The sequence below is a fragment of the Mobula hypostoma genome, chromosome 12, assembly GCF_963921235.1.
Source record: "Mobula hypostoma chromosome 12, sMobHyp1.1, whole genome shotgun sequence".
In the NCBI taxonomy this organism is placed as follows: Eukaryota; Metazoa; Chordata; class Chondrichthyes; order Myliobatiformes; family Myliobatidae; genus Mobula; species Mobula hypostoma.
In genome coordinates, this window is record NC_086108.1 from 76,920,139 (window position 1) to 76,946,586 (window position 26,448).

A 26,448-nucleotide genomic window follows, 5' to 3' on the forward strand; every position below is an offset into this window, starting at 1 on the left:
AAAATCATGTTGACCTTTCCTTCATGTTACTCCTTCTGTCCAGTTTTGGCCTGCTGAATATTTTACACTCAGGTCTGAGTGAATGCTGTTAATTCCAGCAATACTCTGATGCTAACATCATCTAACCGCCACATCCTTATTGAGTCGAGTGCCACAACGAGCAACTGCAACCATTGGTCCTCATGAAAAATGGAATATGCTTTATGGCATTGGATGATTGATAGTGCCCCATTTCTGCACTGCAGTTCAAAATAACAATATTTATTGTTAAAAAAATAAAATGCTAAAATTGTAACAACTGCCCTATGTCCCTTTTTGTCATCAGAGAATAATCGATTATTCACCCAGACAACCTGCAACTGTTTGGCATTAAAAGATCTATTATTTGTGACACTCATATAATGCACACAGCCACAGAAAGACAGTATTATTTGGTATCAGTGGCTCTTACACTTCCACTTCGCATGCAAGGGAGGTGTTTGGAAGCGAGCAGCTCCACAGTATTTAAGAATAGTTTATTAAGCCGAGCTGTAGCTGTATGTAGAAAAGGGCTTGAGATTGACATGTTTGGGATTAGTTCGGCCCTACATTTTTCAGAGGTCGTCTCCATGGATCTCGGAGGCTGTGAAATAAATGGGCCTTGCTTTAGCAGCTGGCCAAAAGTATGAAACCAATACATAACATTTAATTCCACTGTCTGCATAGGGAGAATACCGATTATTCAGTTATTTGATTAATACAGGAATGAGCTTCTACTTGACTAAAACTATGGTGGACTATTAATCATTTGACCTCTATTTTAAGTAAAAAGGCTTTGGAAAAGAAAGGAATTAATTTATATTGCTAAAATACTACTATGGCGCATTCTGGACATCACTCCAGTCGCATGACTGAAGAAGAGGGATTCTATATCAGTTAAAGTTAAAGTCAAAGTCTTACCATCAAGTCTTCTTTTTACAAGTTATAAGTACTTTCACTTCATTTTCTGTTGATTAAAAATATCTGATATTCTGCTAAATAAACTGCTGATCTCACTGGGAGAGAGGGATCCACAAAGAACAACTGTTTGGCTGTGACCTCTCAAGAAATTACTGAATACTCGTTGTGAGTTGATATAATTCACAAAACATCCAAGGCTACTAACTTCACTAATTCAGCTCTCATATATCATACCGTCTCTGCTTGTTTCCCTTATGATATCATTAACATTTATTATTTAAAACTGAAGTTGATTAATCGGCATCAAAGATAAAAAAATAAACTATTTCTTATTTTTATTATTGATTTTTAAAAATAGATTGGGACTATAAACTTTTTAATTACTGTAGTATGGCGCAATTCTTGTTTCCCATGTGTAATGACAATGTATTTAGTTAGAACATTAATAATAAAAGTAATGATTTATTAAAATGTTGGGAAATATACAACTGTGTGCCCAGAGGACACGTATAAGTTACAGGCTGTCTGACATCAGAATGATTTTATTTGAATGATTGGGAGCAGAGTGACAAGGATGCTTCTAACACTTACTGCAATGTTATGAAGATAGGCTGACAGAATTTGACGTTCTCATTGAATAAAAAAAAGATATGGCGTGAATCAGGTCTTTAAAATGCCGTGAGGCAGGGATAACGTGGATATAAGCAGGTTATTTAACTTAAAATTTGATTGTACGTCTAGAGCACACAAGTACAAAATTGACACGCCTCAAGCAAGACTAGAGATTAGAAGAAATTGTTTTTCCCCTCCACACAATTGTAGATATGTAGAACAGATTCCTATCAAAAACAGTTAATGTTACATTGATTAAATCCTTGAAAAATACCAGGATGATATATCTGACTGTGAAAGGGATTGAAGATTATAGGAATAAGATGTGCTTAGATAATAATTCTAAGAAGTCAAATAGGACAAGTCTTCTTGAAACCAATAGAACTGGTGTGGCTATAAGATATTTTAGATGGATATCCCGTATTTTTAGGCAAACAGTCTTTGGCCCCAGGAAAAGATTATACAATAAGTTTTCTTTTCATGGAAATAATTATTTACCCCTCTCAGCACATAGAAAAGCTCAGAAGAAAGGAATTTGATTTTTCATGGTTTTGGGCCCTTCAGAAAGGATAGACTTAATCGAGCAAGTTGGTTTTCCTTGTTTCATTTTGACTCTATATGTTATGACTATCATCATACGTTATTGATGTACAATAGATTATCACTTTGTATATATTAGTATATTTTGCACACAGTTAACTGGAAACTCCAAGTAAATGCGTATTTGTTTCAGATTTAATTTTGGTTGAGGTTTTCAGAGTTACCACATTATTTCCCAGAACACACATTTAGAACTGTTAGCTAAAGCTCATGTATCTGAAGACAAATCAAAAGCTGGGAAACTGGCTGAGCAGCAGAAAGCAGAGGGATAAGTGAAGATACTCAAATGAGTATCTGACTAATGGGGTCCGGTGAGGATATGCATTAGGGCAACAACTATTTATGGTATTTATAAATAACTAGGTTATTGAAATAGAAAGCTGATGACATAAAGATAAGGAGCACTGTAAGTGCTGTGGATGGAAGTATAAAATGATATGAAGAGATGGAATAGATTCAGTAAATGAGCTAAAAAGTAGTTATATGGATATCAACATAAGACAAGTTTGAGGTCATCCAGTTTGGACCCAAAAAAGCTGGACTACAACACTGGCTAAATGGTGAAAAACTAAAAGCTGTGATTGTCCAAAAATCCATAATGTCAGGTACAGGAAATAATGGAAAAAAAACTAATGGCTTACTGACCTTTAGATATGGTAGAACAGAATACAAGAAGGTTTTGTCAGAGTTATGAAAAAAAACACACCTTAAATATTGTGAACTGTTTTGGTCACCACATTTTAGGAATGGTTTATTAGTCTGATAAAGAAGTGCCGAATAAACTTAGCGATGATACTGTTGTTGCGTGAATGAAGTCACCGGAGAAAAGATATGAAGCAGCCCCTTTATTCGACAAAACAAGGTACAGCAGGCATCAGATTGAGACCCTGTTGGTGGAAAAATCTGCTTGGCCTAGCCCTACATAACATTATGTGCTAAAGATCAAAGAAAAATTCAGGACAATTCAAACAAATCCATATTAATAATGCTTTTTCTGAACCACCCTCCTTCGCACCCATATTATAGACACCAAATACACAGAAATAACAAATTTAAATCAGCATTGTCTACCCATTTTTCAGAGTTGAATTTTAGATTTAATCTTCAATGCATATTCAGATCTGAAGGTTGCTCCCTGAAGTCAGTATTCGCTTTATGTTGTAACCCTAAAAACACCCTATCAATGCCTTGACACAGGGTTAAAATATGAGCGAGATTACACAAGTTAAAGTTGTATTCGCTGAAACTTAAAAGCTAAAGTAGGAGCTAGTCAATGTTTTCAAGGTATTAAGGGATAAAGAGAGATAAATAATATCTGTTGGCCGAGGAATTGAGGACTTGGGGCCACATTCTAAAAACTGCGAGAGATCTTCCAGGATGAAGTTAAGAAACATTTATGCAAAGTATGGTCGGCTACTGGTCGCAATTCATACCCAGTTATATTTTAAATTTTAAATCTAAGATTGGTTAACAAAAATCCAGAGAAGATAGTAAAGGTTATAGGGTTGCATAAGGTTTGATCACAGATCAATATTGTTAGCTGTATTTTCTAGCTCTCCAGCTCTAGCTCTCCATTTTCACTTGAATTAATAGATGTATGTGGTGCTCTTGTTCCAGAATAATTTTAGAAAACACAGAAAGCAAATGTCCCTGCTTTAAAAACTCTCAAGTTAACTCTAGAGAGATTTAAATTGTATCCTGTCTGTTCAATCAACCTTTTCGAACCACTTTAATACCACACTTAAGTTATGCTTTAATTTTGGCTGCTTATGAATCCCGGCTTTTAATTAGAACTAGATCCTTTTTCCAGCTTTAAATTGTTCAACCAGTTTTGCATGTTCCAGCTACATAGGCTCTGATCTCTGGCATTCTACCCCTCTTTCCCACCTCCAAAATCACAACAGAGCTTTCAGTCATCTTTTCTACCGACTCCAAATGAAACTTGGTATCTAATTTTATTTTACAACTCTCCTATAAAGTGCCTCACAAATGTTATGTAAATAGAAAATTACTCTATAAATGAAAGTTGTTGTTAAACTCCAGATAGTGTTTTGCAAAAGAAATCTTTGTGAAGCCATCTTTGTAAAACTTCACATTGGCTTTCATGGGATTAACATCATCTTCTGATTCCCAAGCTGTGATTCACAACTTTATCCACTGCAAGCAGAAACTGAGCTGTAGCAGTTTCCAGGCTTGCTGCATAAATTCACATAAACAAGCTTTTTTTTAATACATTCAAAGCCTTAAAAATACTTTTACAGCCTGTTATCTGCCTTTGCCTCAGTACATAGGTGGTGCTTGTAAACTTTTAATCTTGCTGGCACGTTGGTAAGAGTACATGGGTAAACAGGAAGGAAAATCAGTAGAGGACACCAGAAAGTGCATATATCATAAGCGATAATTTGAATGTAAAAGTTGATATCTATCTTTTTCATTGAGAAATTATGAAGTTTTATAATATAACAAGAGTAACAACACAAAACTCTGGGTATTTCCTTCTGAGGAAGGGAAGTAAGTGCCAGTAAGACATTGTGAGTGATGAGAAGAGCCTGCCCTGAGACATTGCCAGAATCATTTGCACTCTGGTGCTGTGCATTCTTATCAACATTTTATTTATAATATTAAGCATTTCTAAAATCTGCATGTTTTGTTTTTCATTTGCAGGGAAGACATGAGTGTTGCATTGTAAGTGTTGTGTTTTTAACAAATATTCTTTCCTTTTTCTACAGTCAGTTTTGCTATCAGCACCAATTAAAAGGGAAGGGGAATCACCTACAGCATCACCTCTCTCTGCAGACGACACTCATCACTCAGACAGATACCAGGTGGGAAAAGGCAAGGAATGGCATCCATTGATGGTTGTAAGGACCCAGGTGCAAAGTGACTCATGCATATCTGGACAATGATCCAACTATTTGATTTCTTTTAAAGAGGAGAGATATAAGAATCAGGAAACCCTTTTCAAAAAGGATCTCATCCATTTGATTTATATAAAGAATATTATATATAATATAGAGAATGTTACATGTTAATAGGACTTACTTTTCAATCAGGACATCATTTACATGGGAAACCTCATCAGCAGGGGCCATTTTAAATAGGAATTCTCACAGCTGAATTCATTAATAAAAAATCAAAATCTTACAAGGAGTAAATGACAAAAGGAGAAAGTGAATCTGAGGTCAGTTCTATGAATTCTGGGCAAAATTTCAAGTAATCAACAATTATGGTTATCCTCAAAATAATAAAAAAATCAATAGAATGCTAATTCATCCTGAAAAGTTGCATAACCTCGATCACATTAGTCAAAGAGGGTCATTGAAGCAAGTTGATTCCATCATTTGCAATGAATAATTTTTCTTTTATTAGCCATATTAAAGATTCTGATATCCAGCTGCCTTTGACCTGAATGTAGTAGCCACTGAAAAATATCATTTCAGTGGTAGGAATAAATAAATATCCCGCAGCAAAAGCAGTGTGTAACACTGTTCGTCGTGTCAACTGGAAAACTAAAAAGCAATTTTCATGGCATGTGAGTTTCAGGAAAAGGACATTGGCCTAGAAATTCAATCACATAGTGCCTGCTTTTTTTTTGTATTGAAATGTGATGCAAAATTGTGATAGCATGCATAATGCAATATATCATCACTTTCAATCGTAAGGTTCCATGCATGTGGTAGGCACATGCACAAAACACATGGAGGATGCAGGGGTGATGTCAGGAGTTGTGCAATGCATCATTGAAACCTCCTATTTCTTATTGATTTATGCATATCCAATTAATAAACAGCTTAGCCACACATAAGAAATCAGGCCTAAACAATGGCCAACTCTTAAACTTATTCTGTTTAAAGGGATTTCCAGTTATTTGCTAGTCTTCTGAGCAGTCAGTCAAAGCAGAGCTTATCGAAATCTCAAGATGCCATGCCTCTAGCGATTTGGAGGTGAACCCGCATTCTCTCCAGGGTGAAAGTACAGGTAATATGTTTGAGGCCCTGCTGGGCCTCCATTGTGACCAGGAGCAAGATGAGAGAAGAACCTCTTGTTCTATTTTTTTCCAGAAGTCAGCATTGAACCTCAATCTGTCCAAACTGCAAAGCACATGGAAGCTAAGAGTGGTGACAGAGATCTATTACCTGCTCCATGCAAAACCTCAGTCATACACACATGTGTGGATTGCTCTACCTGCATATACAAAGAATACTAATGCCCTGTTTTTACAGCCCCTAAATCTTTCTATTCACAGTTTACTTCTCTTCTGCTCCTGCTGACTAATGTTTCAGTAATGGAAGCATATGCAACTGATATTACTAGGGCATCTGAAAAGAGACAGGCACAAGATGTGGTCATGATTAGAGAAGAAGACATATAATAAGACATTTGTTTGAACCACTTGATCCTTAAGAGTATAGGGGGTGAGTAGGAAGTGTGATGTGAAAAGCAGGAATGGAAATAAATTCACCATCACCCTGAGTGAAATGTAATCCTTCACCGGACACTGTCTTAAGTACTGGTAGCACCCACTCCTCCAAATGGCTCAGGCCGTGAGCTTCAGTTTGCTGACAGAGTCTGTGATTGTTACCCCATTCTGCACGAGAGAGCTACCTATGTTAATGAAGGTGTCATCAAGTCATAGAGCGAGGCAGTATGGAACAGGCCCTTTGCCCTCCTCCCTCATGTTCATGCTGACTATCAAACACTCAGGTTTACATCAATCCTACCCCCACCCATTTTATTCTTGCCGAGTTCCTATTCATTCTTTCCCCAATCAGATTTACCACCCAGCTACACACTACGGCAATGTGCAGTGGCAACTTAACCTACCAACCCACACACATTTGGAATATGCGTGAGGAAACCAGAGCGCAGCGAGGAAGCCCGCACAATATCTGAGGAAAGAAAACATGTAAGCTGCCTGCAGACAGTGTATGAGGTCAGGATTGAAGCTGCAGCACAGAAACTGAAAGCCAGCAGCTCTGCTGGCTGAGCCAGTGTGCTGCCTTGCATGCACTGTTGTATGCCATCACTGAATCGTGTGTGAAACAAAGGAAGCGTGGAGCAGTGAGTGCATTGGATGTTGGGAGATGGGGTTTGTTGTACTTTACACTTGAACGCACTTGAGGCCACTAATCTTTCTTCTGGCACCTGCTCCTCAGGACATGACATGTGGTAATCTCACATTGCACCTCCTGCTGCTTTCTTACCTTCACTGGTATTTGTTGCGGACCGAACATGAACGACCACTCTCCAAATGAAGAAGGTGCCTGTGTCCCAAATTTCAGCAGCGATTGAATTCAGTACTCAAGAGGCAAAGGCTTGGTGTAAGGTAGTGCAAAATGGCTTCAGTGCAGGATAGCTCTAGCTGGTGCACAGGACACCCAAAATTGTTCACCAGTAATGTACGCCAACGTGCAAAACCTTGCGATTGGTGCCTCCTAAAACAAGTTGTTGTGTTAGGTATACAGTTGAAGATTATGCACTAATTGAACAAGCCCTGATTCCTCCATAGAGCAGTCTTCTGCTGCATACTATAATGAATTTCTAGGTTGCCATGTTACTAGCTTTATTTTTGGAAGGATTAGAGAATGTACTCAAATCAGAGAGGTATCTGCAAGAGCAACGGTGCAGGGGATCTTAGATTGCTGAATTCTTCTGAGAAAATTAGCTGAATAAAAATCAGATAACTCCAAGGCAGCCTCAACAAGAATTGCAGTGGTACGCTGGATCTGATTCCACTTGCTCTGTGATTATCAGTGAGCCCATGCCCATTATTCAGTCTGTTCCATTAATCATTCTGCACTGGCTTGATGTGTTTTCTAAGAATCAACTTGACTGCAACATTGAGAACTTGGGAATGGGTTTCCTGGCTGTACCCAAGGTACGCAGGAAAACAGAGAAAGTTTCACCGAATAATGAAAATCCTTTATAATTAAAGGGATTGCTGAAGTACAGGCAACATCTTTCCTTCATTTGTTGCAAACTTATCTATTTACATGGTGAGATGAGATAAAAGTTTAAAAGGTAAGAAAAGAAGGCCATTAAGAAGATGACTTATAATTAAAACAAACTATTTTAATTTTTACATGTTCTGGACAAAATCTAAGTTTTTATGGTTTGAAATATGGAAAATAGCTGGCTTAAAAACAAATGAAAAATAATATATGAACATTTTTCTAAAAAAAATTTGCTTAAAAATGAACAAAAATAAATATTTAAACATGATCCTTTGAATCAAAGTTTTGAGCTGCAACATTGATGCTCAAGCATCAGAGCTCTCCACCTACCCCGCACAACCAACCGTCCGTTTTGTATCTTGGATAGTGAGTTTTAGCAAAGCTATTCCATCTCAGACACTGTGATAGTCAAAGCTGATATGTTCTCAGCTGGAGTTTACACTCTCACTTTCAAGACACTGGATAATGATCAAGATTGGAAACCCGAGTTGATTTACCTTTCCATAGCTCAAGAGTTCCGAGACCAATTACAGTGCACCTACTGTTGCTGTGGCTCATGTCAGTTAACTCAGTTCAAACCATGTTCTGTATGGCCAGCTACCATTCCCAATGGTACTTTTGTCAGGTCAGTCGTCAGAGGAACAGCAGAGCTGCAAAATCAAGTAAAAAAAAATCAGCACAAATAATGACTATATGGCATACTTTTTTGGTGAGAGTTCCAGCTGTTCTACTTGTACAACATTAGCATTTTCATGGAATGTGTAAACCTCATGCAGAAGCATCACATTTTTATCTGAAGTTTTTAGCTGTCAAATTAACGTGTGGAAATAAAACACCATCCAATGCTAATTTATTTGTTTGATTGAAAAATGTATTATTTTAATAAGACTGGCATATCTTGCCCTTCTTCGCAATTAAGGTTTTGTGTAAATATCTTGTCTTAAATACAAATTTAGTCTTCCCCATTAAATATAAATATCGTAAAAAGGAACTTACTTTTCCTAGGCAGTATTCTTCCATATTGTAATGCAAATATTTGCCCCCATTTTTAAAAGTCTCCTACACACAGTACTAGGAAATGCACTCAGATATGGATTCTGTTTTCCATGAGCAGGGTGCGCAAACCTGATTTACTTAAACTCAAGTATTTTAGGCAAATTTGGAAACTGAGCCACCTGTATGTGTGCATAGGGGTAACTTGCTGGAGCTTATTCAATAAAATCTCCAGCACCATACACAGTGAGCTTCCTGCTACATCACCATTCGGTATTACCTTGAAAAGTTTACCTGTAAAGATCTGAATGAGAGGAATGCCAAGCCCAGTGACAGATCTACCCTCCAAGATGAACTAATGAGCTGGACTGGCTGGTCAATTATCAGCTGCCCCATGCTAGTCTGTCTGACCTACTGTCGAGTATCTGATGTACTCCTGTGGTTTAATTTGGTTCCAAATTTCTATTGCTGTGCATATTATCTGGGTTACACCTCAAAACCTGAGGGATCCTATTATGCAATCACCTTGACACCAAGGTAACCTTGCCTAGTGACATCAACCCTATTTTGACCCAATATGAGAATTGTTTGACTACAGAGTCTAGTCCTGTATTATTTTACCAAGTAAAAAAAATTCAGAAGTTGTGTGATTTTGCAAAAATGTGTTTTGTTTATTTATGTGTTACTGAATTTTGATTCTTTTATGTTTCTAAGTTCTGTAAAACGTCAGCCCTTAATGTGGAATTCTGTGCTCTGTTTTTATTGATGAAAGTGATGTTATGTATAGCAGGAAACGTGTTTTGGAATGTTATGTAAATGTACAACAGAGGATTCAGTTAATTACGATCAACACTATAATTCATTCATGAAAGCACACCTTTAAGGAGAAATTACCTCTGTCAATGTTCTTCATGTTGTGTCACAAAGAAGACAAAATGAGAACATGATATTCTTCTTGAGCTGCTTAATTTACAGTAAGATCAGAGTCACTAGGAAGGATCTGGGGAGGACACCAAGGGTTATACATGGCTGTATTTTAAAACATTGGATCAGGTAAAGGAAATTAACACTGGATTCTGGTTAATTGGGGCAGCAACTTACTTAGGGTAACAAAAACTGTTCGAGACAGTAGCTGGGATACCCTTCATTTATTTGGGATACCATGTCGCTTAATTGGGGAGACAGTTGCCAAACAGTTTCTGGCTAGCGTGCACTTGCATGGCCATTAGCCATTACACTGTGCTTAGAGCGAACAGTTATAAATAACATCAGTTGCACGTGCTTGTGTTCATAAAGCAGGGATTCTTGTCACTGAAAGTTGGCGAGAAATAAGCAGCAAGACAATTCGGAACTCTTTTGCTCACTGTGGTTTCAAACATTAAGGCCTGGATATTCCAAAAATGGCTGTAACGAAAACGAAGCGATTTCTCTACTTCAATAAGATAGGATCTATGAAGAATTTGAAGGTATCGACAATCATGGTAAATGTTACAATGGGAATGAAATTTGGAGGATGCAATCATCGATAGCCTTGTATGAATGCAGTCCATTATCAGCACCAGATGGCTGCACTGATTTTGTTCATTTACAGTCAATCAAAAGAACAATTAGAAACTAATTCACAGTTTTATAGTACTGTAGTAGTGTTATTGATTATGTTCTCATTTGTTCTGTATTTTATTTAAATACATAATTTATCACTCAGTTAAACAATAGTTTGACTTTTTCATAGCTTTCTAACTATTTCCATGAAACTTTGGCTTATTGGGCAAAATGTTCTGGTGTTGATGCGTCCCAATTAACCAGAATCCACTGTATATTATTGGGTAAAAATGAAGAAGGTGAAAGGAAGAGGCCATTGCCAACACATTAAATTGATGAAGGGAACAAAGGGGTTAATTTTGAGAAGCAATTTTTATTGAATCAGAATTGAAGCACAAGATTGAATGCAAGCAAATGTAGCTGAAATCTGCATGTAAATTAAGCAATAGCCAATTTATTAACAAATGCAACTCTATGATTGAAACAAATAGAAAGTTTATTATGGTGAAATATTTTTTAAAAAATGACCCACTCCATTAATCCAAAGATATAAGAAAGGTTACTGAGATGCTAAATTAAATAGTGAACTAGATGGGCTTTCCCCTACCTTCCTGTGTACTTTAGGCTTATTGTTCACAGCACAGAATCAGAACTTTGAACAACTGTTTTATTTAGTAAAATACAGCTTACTTTCAATACATGTACAAATGGGAAACTTCCCACTCCATTACATTTGTGGTTGTTATCACTTCTCCAACAGTACTGCTAATGTTGTTGTACTTTTGTCAAGTAAATGGAAATTTATCAAAATTTCTAACTCAATGGCATTGCGGAGCAGCAATTTTATTCTAAAACAATCAGGCGTACAGAGAATATTACCACTGTCTTCAGCTCATATAATTTTGAATCATTTATGTCAATAGACAGAGATATGATTGCTCATGAATCTGAGTTCAAGAAAAGGTACTCTTGAGAGTTACCGTTCAGAATTTTCTAGGACATAGACTGCAAGGATCTTTGATAAAAGTAATTGTTAAATTACAGTAAAATGTACATTAGCAATGGTGCAGAGGAGTCATAACAGAACAATATCTGAAATGAGGGATTTTGAATTTATATAAAGTCAAGAAAATCCATGGAAAATCTATGATTGTTGAGAGAAGATTAACGGGGATCGAACAACCTAAGTTACGAATGCTTCACTAAACTAAATACGAGTGTCTTTCAGGAACGTCAAAAAAGTAGAGGGCTCAGATTTGAGAACGAGAGTAAGAAACAGGTTTAATATCACCAGTGTGCATCATGAAATTTGTTGTCTTTGCGGCAGCGGTACAATGCAATGCATAATGATAGAGGAAAAAAACTCTGAACTACGGTAAGTATACATATTTAATAGTTAAATAACTAGGGCAAAAATAAAAAAAAGTGGTGAGGTAGTGTTGATGGGTTCAATGTGTATGCAGAAATCGGATGGCAGAGGACTAGATATTTGGCAAAAGAAACAGAGGAGTTCAATTTTTAGTGTAACATGATATGCATGGAGTGGCAGCAAGAAAATCAATAATCTCAAAAGGGAATTGGAGAAATAAATAAATAAATATCACATAACGTATATATCCAATTCCCTTTAGAGATTTATTTATATATATATTTATATTTATATGAACAATAATATAGGGCCATTGGAAAAGAGCAGGAGTGCAGGACAAATTGGAGAATGCTTTCATATTGCTGATGTAAATGTGATAGCCTAATGGTCTACTGTTCTTTATGATTCCATAATACTAACACGGTGAGTGAACAAGAAAACTTTGTGCATGTGGCCTAATTAGTATTTGAGTATCTCAGTAAGTGAATTATTAGATGCTCACCACTTTTAATTATAAATAGTTTGGATAATTGATGCTCTCTTGTTGTTGATGAAAATGTGTGTTTTACTGTGTTGTGCTATCATTAATCTCTCACATGTGGAAGGAATACAGTGCCTGAGAATCTTCTCTCTATGAGGAACATTTATCTCCGTAACAACCTCATCAGTTGTCTGTAATCTTATGTTTGCATGATATTCTCCCTTTAACCATTTCTTTCAGGCTATAATTCATGAGTATACTTAATAGAATTATGATCTGAAAATAATAACTCATTCTTTTTACCTTCTTTCATATTTTACTTCAGGGCTCTGTATATTGAAATGCCACCTAGTTGTTCACCATCAGGGAAAATAATAACTTGTGTATTTAGGAGACCCTTTTCAGTGGGTGGTTTGTTAACTGAGGAAGAAATCAAAAGACATTGACACTTGGGCCTATCACATTGGAAACATTACTGCTAAATTTGTGATTATATGGATATGCTTGCAAAACAATTGGGACAATATTTGCAATTTAAAAGTGGTTCAGAATCAAAACAATATATGAGTTTCGTTGATGGACAAGAATGAAGAAGAGGATACTAGGCATATTAAACTAAATGGCATTCACTCTCTTGTCTGTCGTTGATGATAAATGACTGGTATTCTTCAGATCATACTGAATACTCAACGTCATGCTAAAGTCATCTCACCACAAAATATTTAATAAAATAATATATTCTAGTTTTTTAGTGGATTAATTTTTTGCAGTGCAAACTATATGCACTCTACCAACTTAATCTTGTAATTTACTTGGTGTGATATTAGTCTGGATGTAAACGATAGAAAAACAGTTGTCTCTTTCTTCTATTTGAAACTATTGGCATGTTATTTGTAAAGTTACTTATCATTTAATGAAAAAATGTAGCTATTCTTCCGCAATTTTAACAAGCACTAGCAATTCAAAGTGGATCTTTCTGTTCATGACATTCGCTTAAAAAGTTGAGGCAATTTTTCCAATTGTTTCCAATGTTGATAATAACAAGTTTATTTTCTGCCCGAAATACATAAAAATATTTTAATACGTAATTTACAAATGCACGACTTGCTGCGAAGTGGGTAGCACAGCTGTAGGATGCTGGTTTGCTGCCACCTATCGACCGGTCGCCGCCCGTGCGCTTTGTGCTTTGCACTTTCACCTTTCGCTGGCGGTCACGTGACCCTGCGTTCTCCGAGGCCTGGTGTAAGCTGAGCAAGATGTAGCCTCTTGGTTTGAATCTAATGACATCCTCTCTGTTTCTGTGAACTGCACGGAACGGATTATAACGGTGTGCAGCGTCCAGGTGCTACATTCATGCCAAGTAATATTGACAGGTTATCCCATTTCAATCCTGCCATGGACCCAGCAGGAGTGGAAGATCCAGAACACACCAATGGCAAGGAGGAAGTAGGTTTTGTTTACATCCTGTGTAGTTGAGCAATGAGAGAATCCACTGCAATCCATCTGATTCAGGCATATATTTCACTTATATTCAGATTGCATCTTACAGTTGAAGTGCTTCCTGTTTATTTTTCACCTTTCTTTTCTGTTTTTCTTTAGACATTTTTGCGAGTAAGGTCCAACAGGCAAGCAAGGCTGAATGGTAAGGTTATGTTGTAATGCAACTTTTTAAATACTGATCTGGGGGAAATTTTCTTTTTTGGAAGATGGAGGGAGGTATTTTAATTAAAGCAACATTCTTTGATTAAAAAACTTATTGTCATCAAGCTGTAAGTTTTCACTGTTTGCTATGATCTTGAATATTCCATTTGACGTTGTAGTAAGCATACTTTATATTGAGTAACTTTTTTACCTTCTATTTTGAATGTAAGGAATTAATGCACAAGGATTTCAAGTGTTTATTTTCAACATCAACCCTTTTTGGGGTTAATTCATCCTTAGTTTTAAGTGATCTCACACTTGATTCCCATGGCATTCTGTTGACTTTGTCTTTTTCTGACATCTGATTGAAACAGAAATAAACCTGATGACAGCATTAACGTGTCACGTGAGAGCATTGTTTAAGAATAAAAATTAAATTCTACCTGGCTTGACGCAACTCTTGACGCAATCTAGGATTCGCTAATCCAAACACCACTGTAATTATGTGGATCTTAATGAAGCATTTGAACATAAAGTACAGAAAAGATACACCTGAAAATCTCAACTTTTAAAAAGTTGATTTGTCATTAAGCTAATCAATCTGGTGTAGGTAATGTATTGAGTTAGGCTGGTATGGCATATTTTTGATCAAAACTCTTAGTATCCTAACAAATTTCTTGTAACTGATCCACCTCAAATCAAACTTGACATATACAATGTTGAATCCTTGGGGTTTGGGTTAACTAGCTAGATTTAAATCTGAACACCAGAAATTCTGCAGACGTTGGAAATCTGAAGCAACACACAAAATGCTGGAGGAACTCAGCAGGTCAGGCAGCATCTATGAAATGAATAAATAGTTGACATTTCAGGCCGAGACCCTTTTTCATGACCTGCATTTGTGCGTGTTACTTTAGATTTGAGTCTCTACAATCGCCGACACTACCAATTTCTACCCTTCGACGTGTGGTCACTGTTCCTACTGCACCTGCTTCAGCTCATCTGTTCATGAAACTCTTATCAATACTTTTGATATTTTGGGGTGACTAACTTTTTTTGTGACATGGAAAATGGTCTTGTGTAGTGTGGTTAGGATCTGCACAAAACTATCTTGCGCAGAGTGTGGATAAGGTCTGGAGTGACTGCTAGGTGTAATTGTTGAAGTAGATTCCTTTTTAGCATTTGGAGGGAATTTCGGTAAGGGTATGAAACGAAAGGATGTGAGAGTTTATAGAAGACAGAAAAAGGAGACGGTTTAGAATGGGTACGGACATAATTGGTTGAATGACAGTTTTCTGTGCTGCAAGCATTATGTGATCTAGTGGATTACCTCATCATAACCTTAAAGGGCTGTGACCTAGAGATGCACTTCAGAAGCTTGAACGTAAAAAATCTTATTTGACAGTCCAGTGGATTTCTATCCAACTACTGTGATCTGGGTTGTACCACCTTAATACAAAGTTTTAAAACGAAACCTCGGCTGCCTTCTTGGGTGAAATATTATCCCTTCCATCTTGGCAAATGTTTATCCCCTCAATCTTGATGACTAAAACTGACCTTGGGTCATCATCTTAGTGCGTTTTCTGAAAAAGCATGCCTCTGTCACCTGTGTTGACCACCATCATTCTGTCTTCTAGAATTGTGAGGTCATTCAAAATTCTGCTGCTAATGTTCTAGATCGTAGTGAATTCTATGAAAGAAAATGGACAGTCAGTGTTTCAGATCGAGACCCTTGGTCCCGGCCTGAAAAGCTAATGGTCTATTTCCCTCCATTGAAGCTTCTGGACCCTCAGAGTTTTTCCAGTGCCATTTGTGTTGCTACATTTTCTCGCATCTGCAATCTCTTGCATCTTCATACCAAATATTTTTAAGTGGTATGATCCAATGAGATGCCTTGGAACAACTTGCTGTGTGTGTGTATATTCATTTAATGTAAACGTTTCCTTACACTAATTCTGGCTATTGTTATCTACACTATTAACCAAGGTTTTCCTAAAAAGATGACATCAAGTTCAAGATGCAACTTTGTATGAAAAGGAAAGAACCTCTATAACTGTTAAAGAATTTGAGTGGAATCTCCTATCAGAGTTCAGATGGCATATATCAGCTAGCTGGGCTGTGCTCTTCCAGAACATAACATCATATGATCTATTAATTAGATCATTAGTGTTTATGCAGCCACATGGAGTCTTTTTGTTGTAAACATTTGCATTGGGTTCATAGACTGTGAATTAATTGTAGTTATCTTCTATCATCAATGGGCAATTTTTCTTTTGCGGTTGTCCATGCTTCAGTGAGGCTAAGTCACTGCACTCATTACCTCACTAAAATGATCATCCCTGAGAAATGAAAACCTGAGCCTGTGTCCCCAACACAAAAAATCTGGGCCCTATTCATATTCTCTGCATGCAGAATGTCCTGATTTAAAAAAATAGTTTTAACTATCTTCTGGTAGTAGAAAAAATACTGAAAAATATTCAATATTCCAGATCATTTCTTGGATGATAGCATTAGTAATAAAACAAACTTGAACATGCTGGATGCTGTAATTGCCTTTAATTGGCTATCTTAATTGATACAAGATAAACTAATTAAAATTTTAATCATGGGATTAATTGCAGTTTTTTTGAAACAGGCTAGCAGGTGCAATTCTGTATGTGTAGACATATGGTGAAATATTTCAAATTTTGCTTTATTTCTTTAATTATTATGTTCTCCACTTTGAAATTCTTTATCTTCATTATTAAGAAGAGTTGTGACAAAAATAACCTGCCTGAGAAATTATTAGTAGGCAGAATTTCATTGAAAAGTGTAAGCAGCTTTATTGGAATCCCATATTAATAACGGTGAAAAGTACCTGCAATTTATTGTCGGTGTTTAACTGTTGAAGTGGAATGGGTCTCGGTAGTCCTGCTCACTGGACTTCTCATTTGTTATTGAGAAATGGAGGTGATGAGCCACATGGAGTGATGAGGGCAATATCTAATTATCCTGCCAGCTGGAATAACATCAGTGCTTCCACCAGCACAAGTGGTAGCAAAAGGGTAAAATAAGCAGTTGAATTGATGGAATTGCCCCAGTGGCTGGCTTTTTTTAGTTGTAAGCAATATGGTCTGAATTGCGCAGAATGGTGGTGTATGGATTTTTAGTATGTTTTTGAGTGTCCTTTTGTTCCTGCCCATATTAAAGAATTATATACAATTATTTGCATGGCCATTTGGGTAATAACCTGTGGTTGGCTTTTTGGGAATTCTTGCTGTCCATCTCTCATATTTTAATTGACACTTATTTCCATTGTTAACTTATGTCAGTGTTATACGTTTTGAATCCTGGAAAGTGAATAGAAAAGGAAGTTGAACTCTATATCTAAAGTAATTGCAGAGATATTCTATATTTTTATTAGTCCTGCCGAAGTGTTTTGGCCCAAAATGTTGACTGCACTTTTTTCCATAGATGCTGCCTGGCCTGCTGAGTTCCTCCAGCATTTTGTGTGTTGCTCGGATTTCCAGCATCTACAGATTTTCTCTTGTTTGTCCATATTTTTAGTTGTCATTTTATCTGTACGTATCAATAGTCCCACAATTCCTCATCCCTTTTTGGGCAGCTACTTCATTACGATCAGGACAACTTTCATTGCTTCATTACTACAATACTGTATAATAGGAACATTCTGTGCTGAATAGACATGACTGAGATCTTAAAGGAGTGTAGGAAATTAGCAAAGACTTCTGTAGGGTACCTTTGGCTTGTTGGTGCGGAGAATAAGTATATGCTTGTCAGGTCATTTGCATGTTCTTCAGACTATTCCGAGTTTTTAATGCACCCATGTTCCTTCATTACCAAAACGCCTGTTTATAAATGGAGGAATAACATGGAATAGAGATGTTCTTTTCTCTATATGAGAAAGGCTTCTATTCTCTATATAAGTAGGGGTTAGATTGATCTTAGAGTAGGTTAAAAGTACAGCACAATATCGTGGGCCGAAGGGTCTATACTGTCTGTTATGTTCTAATAATAATATATTATCTGAATTATACTTTTAGTGGCTTTTCACAGTGCATTTTTGCATGCATGTTGAAATTAAAAGTAAGATCTCAAGAGTATCGAACTTGAGCTCAGATCTATTTTGATCTTATATTTCCTAGGTATTAAGTTTGACTTTCATTTCCAACTTGTAGTTTTGAAAAATGGTACATATTCTGGATTACATCTATAAGAAAGTTGGCTAAGAGTATTATGAGACTAATATAATCAAGTGCATAAATAAGTTCAAGAAAATAATGCCTGTATGGTTTGTTGTTGTCATTTTTTAATAAAACATCAGAATAATTGTACATGCTGGGAATTTAGATTAAAGGAACAACAGATGCTATAGATGAGGTAACACCTGTGGTGAAAAGAAGATAATTACTGCAGAAAGTTCAATGAATAATATGTTAACCGTGTCATCCTCCCTTCACAGATGCTGCTTAATTTTGATAGCACTTTTTGTGTTGTCTTCTCCATAGGAACAATCACAGCTTAAGGAAGGGATGATGAGTTAGAAGTATTATCCATTATAAACTGAAGACACAATTCTAAAGATGTACAAGTACAGGAATCTGATGATATATGAGCATAGGTCGTTGGAAATAGCAGGGCAGCTTGAGAAAATAGTTAAACAGGCCTGATATCCAGGGTTATATAAATGGAGGCATTGAATAAAAGAGCAAGGAGGTCTTGAGCCTTCATAAAGTGAGAACTGAGCCAATGGCCTCCTTTGCTGCAAGTAGTTCTGTGAAATGAGACTATTTAAGTTGAATTAAAGAATAAAAATGGGATAGAAACACTTGGGAATGTAATTGAAGATGGGTGAGAGAGAGAAAGAGTGAGAGAAGTGCTGGAGCAGTTATGATGGGGTATTTTAGTTCTATTAACTATGGGAGAGTCAGTATAAATATGACAGAAGGCATAGCCTTCCTAAATTGTACTCAACAAAAGTTCAAAGTAAATTTATTATCAAAGTACATATATGTCATCATATATAATCCTGAAATTCATTTTACTTGTGGGCATACTCAATAAATCCAATAACCATAATAGGATCAATGGAAAACCACACCAACAGGGCAGACAACCAGTGTGCAAAAGACAGGAAACTGTACAAATACAAAAAGAAAGGGAAAAAAACAACCAACCAAACAAATAATAGTCCTTGAAAGTGAGTTCATAGGTTGTGGGAACAATTCAGTGATGGGATAATTGAAGTTACCCTTCTGGTTCAATAACCTGATGGTTGAGGGGCAGTAACCGTTCCTGCACCTGGTGGTGGGAAAGGCTTTACCCACGATGGACTGGGCTGTATCCACTACTTTTTGGAGGATTTTCTGTTCAAGGGCTTTGGTGTTTCCGTACCAAGCAGAAATGCAGCTAGTCAATATACTCTCCTCCACACATCTGTGGAAGTTAATCAAAGTTATAGATATCATTCTGAATCTTTGCAAACTCTTAAAGAAGTCAAGGCGCTGTCATGCTTTCTTCGTAACTGCTCTTGTTTGCGGGGCCCAGGACAGGCCTTCTGAAGTGATGACACCGAGGAATTTAAAGTTTCTGACCCCTTCTACCTCTGATCTCCCGATGAGGATTAGCTCATGGACCTCTGGTTTTCTCCTCCTGAAGTCAATAATCAACTCCTTGGTCTTGCTGACATTAAATAAGAAGTTGTTGTGGAACCACAAATTTTCAGTCTCTCTCCTGCATGCTGATTGGTCACAACTTTTGATTCGACCTACAATAGTTGTGTCATTAGCAAACTTAAATATGCCATTAGAGCTGTGCTTAGCCTCACAGTTATGTGTAAAAGTGAGTAGAGCAGGGGCTAGGCACACAGCCTTGTGCTGCACCTGTGCTGATGGCGATTGTGGAGATGTTGCCAATCCAAACTGGGGTCTGCAAGTGAGGAAATCGAGCATCCGATTGCACAAGGAGGTATTGAGGCCAAGGTCTTGAACTTTATTGATTAGTTTTGAGGGGGTGATGGGATTGAGTGCCAAGCTGTAGTCAATAAGCAGCATCCTGATGAATGCACCTTTGCTGTCCAGATGTTCCAGGGTTGAGTGAAGAGCCAATGAGATGGCATCTGCTGTGGATCCGTTGTGCTGGTAGGCAAATTGGAGCGGATCCAAATTGGTTCTCAGGCAGAAATTGATATGTTTCATCACCAACCTTTCAATTCATTTCATCACTGTGGATGTAAGTGGTATTGGATGATAGTCATTGAGACAGATTACCCCGTGCTTCGGCACTGGTATAATTGAAGCTTGCCTTAAGCAGGTGGGTACCTCAGAATGCTGAAGTGAGAAGTTAAAGATCTCAGTGAACACTCTAGCCAGCTGATCAGCTTGGGTCTTTAGTACTTGGTCAGGTACCCTACCTGGGCCGGATGCTTTCCATAGGTTCACCCTCCTGAAGGATGCTCTCACACTGGCCTCAGAGACTGAAATCACAGGATTATCAGAGGCTGTGGGAGTTGTTGATGGTTTTTCCATGTCTTGACGGTCAAAGAGAGCATAGAAGGCATTGAGCTCATCTGGAAGCGAAGCCCTTTTGTCACCTATGTCACTTGATTTCACTTTGGCAGAGGTAATAGCATTCAACCTTGCCACACCTGTCAACTATCCTTCATTGATTCAAATTTAGTCCGGAATTGTAACTTTGCCTATGAGATGGCTTTCCGGAGATCGTGGCTGGACCACTTGTAACTTTCTTGATTGCCAGATTTGAATATCTTTAATCTGGCCCTCGGCAGGTTGTGGAATTTATGGTTCATTCAGGGCTTCTGGTTGGGGACACACTCATTTACGACTTTTTATAAAGTACCTGACAACTGTGCTGTTTTCATTCAGATCCACAGAAGAGTTCTTGCACACAGCCCTGTCCACCGACTCGAAACAATACGTTAGCCACTCCTCTGTCTCCTGCAACTACCCCTTTGTTGTCCTAATATCTGGAGCCTTGATCTTTAGCCTCTGCCTGAATGCAGGACAGCCAAATGATCCAATTTCCCAAAGCGTGGTCTGGGCATGGAATGGTAGGCATTCCTTATCTTAGTATAGCAGTGGTCTAGTGCGTTGGGACCTTTGGTGCTACAGGTTATATGCTGATTTCTTCTAAAAAGCATAATTGAAATCCCTAATATGATTTGAAATATGTCAGGGTGGACTGTTTCTTTGGTGATGGCATCATCTGGTGCAGTATCTCAAGTGCCTGATTACAGTCAGCTGTTGGTGCTGTGTAAACTGCAGTCAGGATCACAGAGGAGACGTACCTTGATAAATAGAATAGTCAGCATTTAATAATTAGGTGTTCAAGGTTGAATCGCTAAGAAAATCGCCACATTGGAGCACCACAAAAAGTTTATCATGAAACACACATCTCCACCTTTTGCCTTTTCTGAGTCAGCAGTTCGGTCCATCCTGTGTATAGAGAGCTTCAGGTATGATCGCTGTATCTGGCATACTGTGAATAAGCCATGTCTCGGTAAAACACAGAACTCAATAATTTCTCATTTCCCTTCAATACAGCAAATTTGCCCGTCAGGTCTTCAGTTTTGTTCTCTAGTGACTGCACATTTGCTAACAAGATGCTTGGTAGAGGGGGCCTCATTCCTCTGCATTTCAATCTGGCTTAGAGTCCCTCACCGCCTACCCCCCTCCCCCTGCCTCGCTTCTGGCCATGGCGATGCACCTTTGTCCTTTAAAGGTGCCATTCTACAGAGGATGTATGGAGAGCATCTTGAGCAACTGCATCACTGCCTGGTCTGGAAATTGTACTGTCTCGGATCGCAAGACCCTGCAGCAGATAGTGAGGTCAGCTGAGAAGATCAGCGGGGTCTCTCTTCTCGCCATTACAGACATTTACACCACACGCTGCACCCGTAAAGCCAACAGCATTGTGAAGGACCCCACGCACCCCTCATACAAACTCTTCTCCCTCCTGTCATCTGGCAAAAGGCACCGAAGCATTCGGACTCTCACGACCAGACTGTGTAACAGTTTCTTCCCCCAAGCCATCAGACTCCTTAATACCCAGAGTCTAGACTGACATCTACTTCATTTATTATTATATTGTAATTTGATCTCTACTGTGCCTATTTTCTTGTTTATGATTTATTGTACTGCCCTGCACTGTTTTGTGCACTTTATGTAGTCCTGTTTAGGTCTGTAGTCAGGTGTTGTTTTTGTGTTGTTTTACGTAGTCTAGTGTAGTCTTGTGTTGTCTCACTTAGTCTAGTGTAGTTTTGTGCTGTTTCATGTAGCACCATGGTCCTGGAGGAACGTTGTTTCATTTTTACTGTGTACTGTACCAGCAGTTTATGGTCGAAATGACTGTACCAGCAGTTTATGGTCGAAATGACAGTACAAAGCAAATATTAAAAAAACCTGCTTGCTTGAGAGTTAAGTCTGCTGAGTCCTTTACAAGATCATGAAATCTGTAGTTCATAGGGTCGATTGAAAAGTATGTTGCTTAAAGGGTAATTACATGCTGCAGATTGCAGTGAGTGAGAATAATTCAAAAGAGGTATATTTAGAAGTATTGTATGTAGCCTGCAGAAATCACTGTGTTCACCGACACCATACTTGGTTTGTAGGTAAACCAACAATTGGTGGGGTTGGGTTATTGGGAATTGATTTGGTTTTATCAAATATAAAATGCCAGAACTCCTTGACAGGTCAAACAACATCTTGTAGAGAGAATAGAGTTAGTGTAATCAACCTGAAACACTGACATTTTTTCCCCTTTCTACACACATTGTGCGACCCACCATTTATTCCAGCATTTCCTGTTTCCAGAATCTGGCGATTTTATTTTTCTTTAGGGAATGAAACTGAGCAGTTGAAAGAAGCATCAGTGGAAGATTGTTTTTATTGTTGTGATCATAATTCAGTTAGGTTTAACATAGTTATAGAAAAGGACGAAGGTAAAATAGGGTTAAAGGTTCAATATTGGGATAAGGTCAACTTAATTGGGCTGAGAAATGATTTACTAAAAGCGCACCAGAAATAGCTGCTTGAAGGTAAATCAGTCTAGGAGCAATCGCAGGCATTTTAGAAGGATATTTTAGGGCTCCAAGTAAACGTATTCCTGCAAAGAAAAGCATGTGATGCCAAACCTGGAGTCCCTGGATGACCAGGTGCATAGAGGATAAGGTCAGGCAAGAAAGGGAGGTTTATATGAGACACCAAGAAATGAATACCACAGAAAACCTGGAAGTATATGGAGAGTTTTGAAGTGAAATTTGAACGGAAAATTAAAAGGCCATATAATAGCAACACGGGATTTATTATAAATCAGGAAATTTATGGTGCATGTTAAAAAGGTTATATAGTAATTATGGAAGACGTATAGACTGGACCAACCAAATAGGTAATAATAGCTCAGAAGACAAATTCATAGACTGTATGCCTTTCTTGATTAGCATTTTGAGGAACATACATCTTACTGTAGATAAAAGTATTTTGCATCAAGATGGATTAACTAAAATTCCAATAAGAGGGCTTTTAGAGAAAAATATTAAAGTCGAGTTTGTCACATGTATAAGATAATGTATATATGTGCATAGGTACAATGATAAACTTACTTGCAACAGCATTACAGGCACACAGCATCATATAAGCAGCAATCACAAGAAAAACATAAAACATTTTTAACAGGAAAGAGCACAATTACAACTAAAACAAGTGCAAAAAGTAGTTCAAGTGGTCACAAACTGTAGTGATTAGGGTTGTGCCAGTTGGTTCATGAACCATATGATTGAAGGGAAACAGCTGTTCTTTATGAACCTGTTGGTGTGAAATTTCGGTACCTTCTGCCCATCGGTAGCTGTGAGAAGATAGCATGGCCCCGATGGTGTGATTCCATAAAATCAGCCAATGGAGGGAAGCGATGTGCTCATGGTATTGGGCAGAGTCTGCTACTCTATACAGTTTTTTATGTTCCTACACTTTTGAATTGCTGTACCCAGGACCTGATGTTCTGTATTGCAAGTTTTGAATGAGCTGACTGTGGAGATGATAGATGTACTAGTTGTTATCTTTAACATTCCATAGAGTTTAGAATGTTTGTAACAAATTGGAAGGGAATAAATGTAACCTCAGTTTAAAAAAAAGGTTGAAGAGAGAAAACGATGAACTATAGACTGGTAAACAGGTGATGGGAGTTAAAAAAAAAGCTAGAATCTATTAATTAGAAAGTTTACACCGCACTTGGGGAGGAGGGAGTGGGAGGAGCAGTGAATGGATTGGGTGGGTTAGCCTTGGATCAGAATCAGAAGCAAGTTTAATATCACCAGTATTTGTCGTGAAATGTATTAACTTAGTGGCAGCAGTACAATACATGACAATAAGAAAAAAATAAGTTGTGTGTGTGCATGTGTGTATGTATATGTGTGTGTGTGTGTGTTTACACACACACACACACTATTTATAATAGTTCAATTAAAAGCAGTGCAAAAGTGAGGTAGTGTTCATGGGTTCCATTTTCATTTAGGAATCGGATGGCAGAGGAGAAGCAGTTTTTCCTGAATTGCTGAGTGGGGAAGTCCTTAATAATGGACGGTGCCTTTCTGAGGCACCACTTCTTGAAGGTGTCTTGGATACTACGGAGGCTCGTACCCAAGATGGAGCCGACTAATATTGCAGCTTTTTTGCGAAAGAGAAATTAAGTTTGCCATATAACATACTGATATATTAATATTTAACATACTGCTACACGCAAAGGGCTAGTTAACAGGCAGATAGTAAGAATAAATGGATGGCTTTCAAGTTGGGAGGCTGTAACTAGTGGGAAACTGCAGTGATCAGTGCCTGGGCACTAGTTATTCACAATTTATGTCAATGATTTGGATTAGGAGACTATGTGTAATCTAGGTTTGCTGATGATTTTATGCTGGGAGGTATTGTTGCTTATGCTTTGGATTTGGCAAGAGTTTAAGGGATATGGGTAAACTATAACTTATAAGCATGCAGGAGCCCATTAGCCCAATTTCCTTATTTCCCTGCATTTCTCACTCCTCATATAGGAGCATCCAGGAGTTCCCATCTGTTAAATGGAGAGAACATGCTCACTTTACTCAGACAGCAATCCGGATTGAACCTGGCTTCCTAAAACTTTGAGGCTTAGAAATTGAGTCTTAGAATGTAAGATTGGGAGGTTTTCCTAGAACTGCTTATAATGCTAATTAGGCCATGGCTGAGTCAATCCTCCACATTGTAGGAGAGATGAGATGGCATTTAAGAGGATATAGAGAAGATTTATGCGAATGTTGCCAGGACTGAAAATTGTAACTATGAAGAAAGGATGGGTAAAATTGAGTTATTTTCCATGGAACTTTTTTCAACTGGCACAAGTTTAAAGGACCAAATGGCCTTCTCCTGTATCATCAATTCCCAATGGTTCTTTCTATGATTCTGATTTGTTTACCTGCAATCATTTGAGTATTCTGCCAGGAAGTTGGGGATTTTTGATACTATTTGACATTATTTAGTATAAATTGAGATATGGATTTATAGCAAGTTCATTTGATTAACTCTTGAAGTGAAATTAGAGTGCCTTTGCACTGCTTTATTTTTTATAGTGAAATCAGTGTTTATAGTTTTTGAGAGGGAGAGAGCGACTGAGACTCTCATTCTACAGGTGCTGACTGACATGTATTTAAGTTTCCCCTGAATTCAAGTTAAGTTTCATTTTAAAATTATCCTATAAAATTCTGGGGCTGTTAATGTGGAGTGCATTTTCTTTTTATTCTTGCACCCTACTTTATATTCACTGGATGCTGTGATCTCTTAAAGTTTATGCCAAATGGAAAGTCACTTGGAGGTGGCCAGCAAGGGGTGTGATATACGTTGTACAAATAATAATTTGATGTTGGTGTTTTGATGATTTCCATTCAATACATAAAATTTCTTGCCACATTATTATGTTTAAGGATAGGATGTGTATTTCTTAGGTCTTCACTACAGCTAGATTTTCTTCCCTACTATTGTGCGAAGTAGTTACAGAATCGGGTAACTGTAGCATTCCACTTGCATCTCTGCATAGTATGGAGCAGCTTTTGCCTGCCTTCAGTAAGGAATGAACTGCATTTAAATAGTGGCAGATAAGTGCAAGTTACAGTTGCATTTAAGAAGTGTTAGGGAATTAATACCCTTTAGTACCTGCCAACATTCAACAGGATTTCCATTCTAGCATTCTTTAGGTCACCATCGACCAAAAACAGTCATAGAGAGATAAGCGTGGAAACAGGCTCTTATTTCTGTTACGTAGTCCACTGAGTTTAC

The 26,448-nt window shown here is 37.7% G+C and overlaps 1 protein-coding gene and 1 long non-coding RNA gene across 4 annotated transcripts in view; one reads left to right on the top strand and one right to left on the bottom strand.

Annotated features, from left to right (window-relative positions):
• Nucleotides 1-26,448, top strand: part of rnf220a (ring finger protein 220a) — a 487,974-nt gene that overhangs the window by 329,209 nt on the left and 132,317 nt on the right. For 2 of the 3 annotated variants that reach the window (XM_063064437.1, XM_063064436.1), the window contains exons 5-6: nucleotides 4,881-4,976; nucleotides 14,090-14,132. In XM_063064437.1, coding sequence (XP_062920507.1) covers nucleotides 4,881-4,976; nucleotides 14,090-14,132 — 139 coding nt within the window. Of the gene's footprint in view, nucleotides 1-4,880; nucleotides 4,977-13,705; nucleotides 13,937-14,089; nucleotides 14,133-26,448 lie in introns of those variants that run through there. The other variant, XM_063064438.1, reaches the window with a different exon arrangement.
• Nucleotides 8,290-26,448, bottom strand: part of LOC134354933 (uncharacterized) — a 65,321-nt gene continuing 47,162 nt past the window's right edge. Inside the window, exon 3 of the long non-coding RNA XR_010019925.1 lies at nucleotides 8,290-8,755. This is a non-coding gene — a long non-coding RNA (uncharacterized LOC134354933). The remainder of the gene's footprint in view (nucleotides 8,756-26,448) is intronic.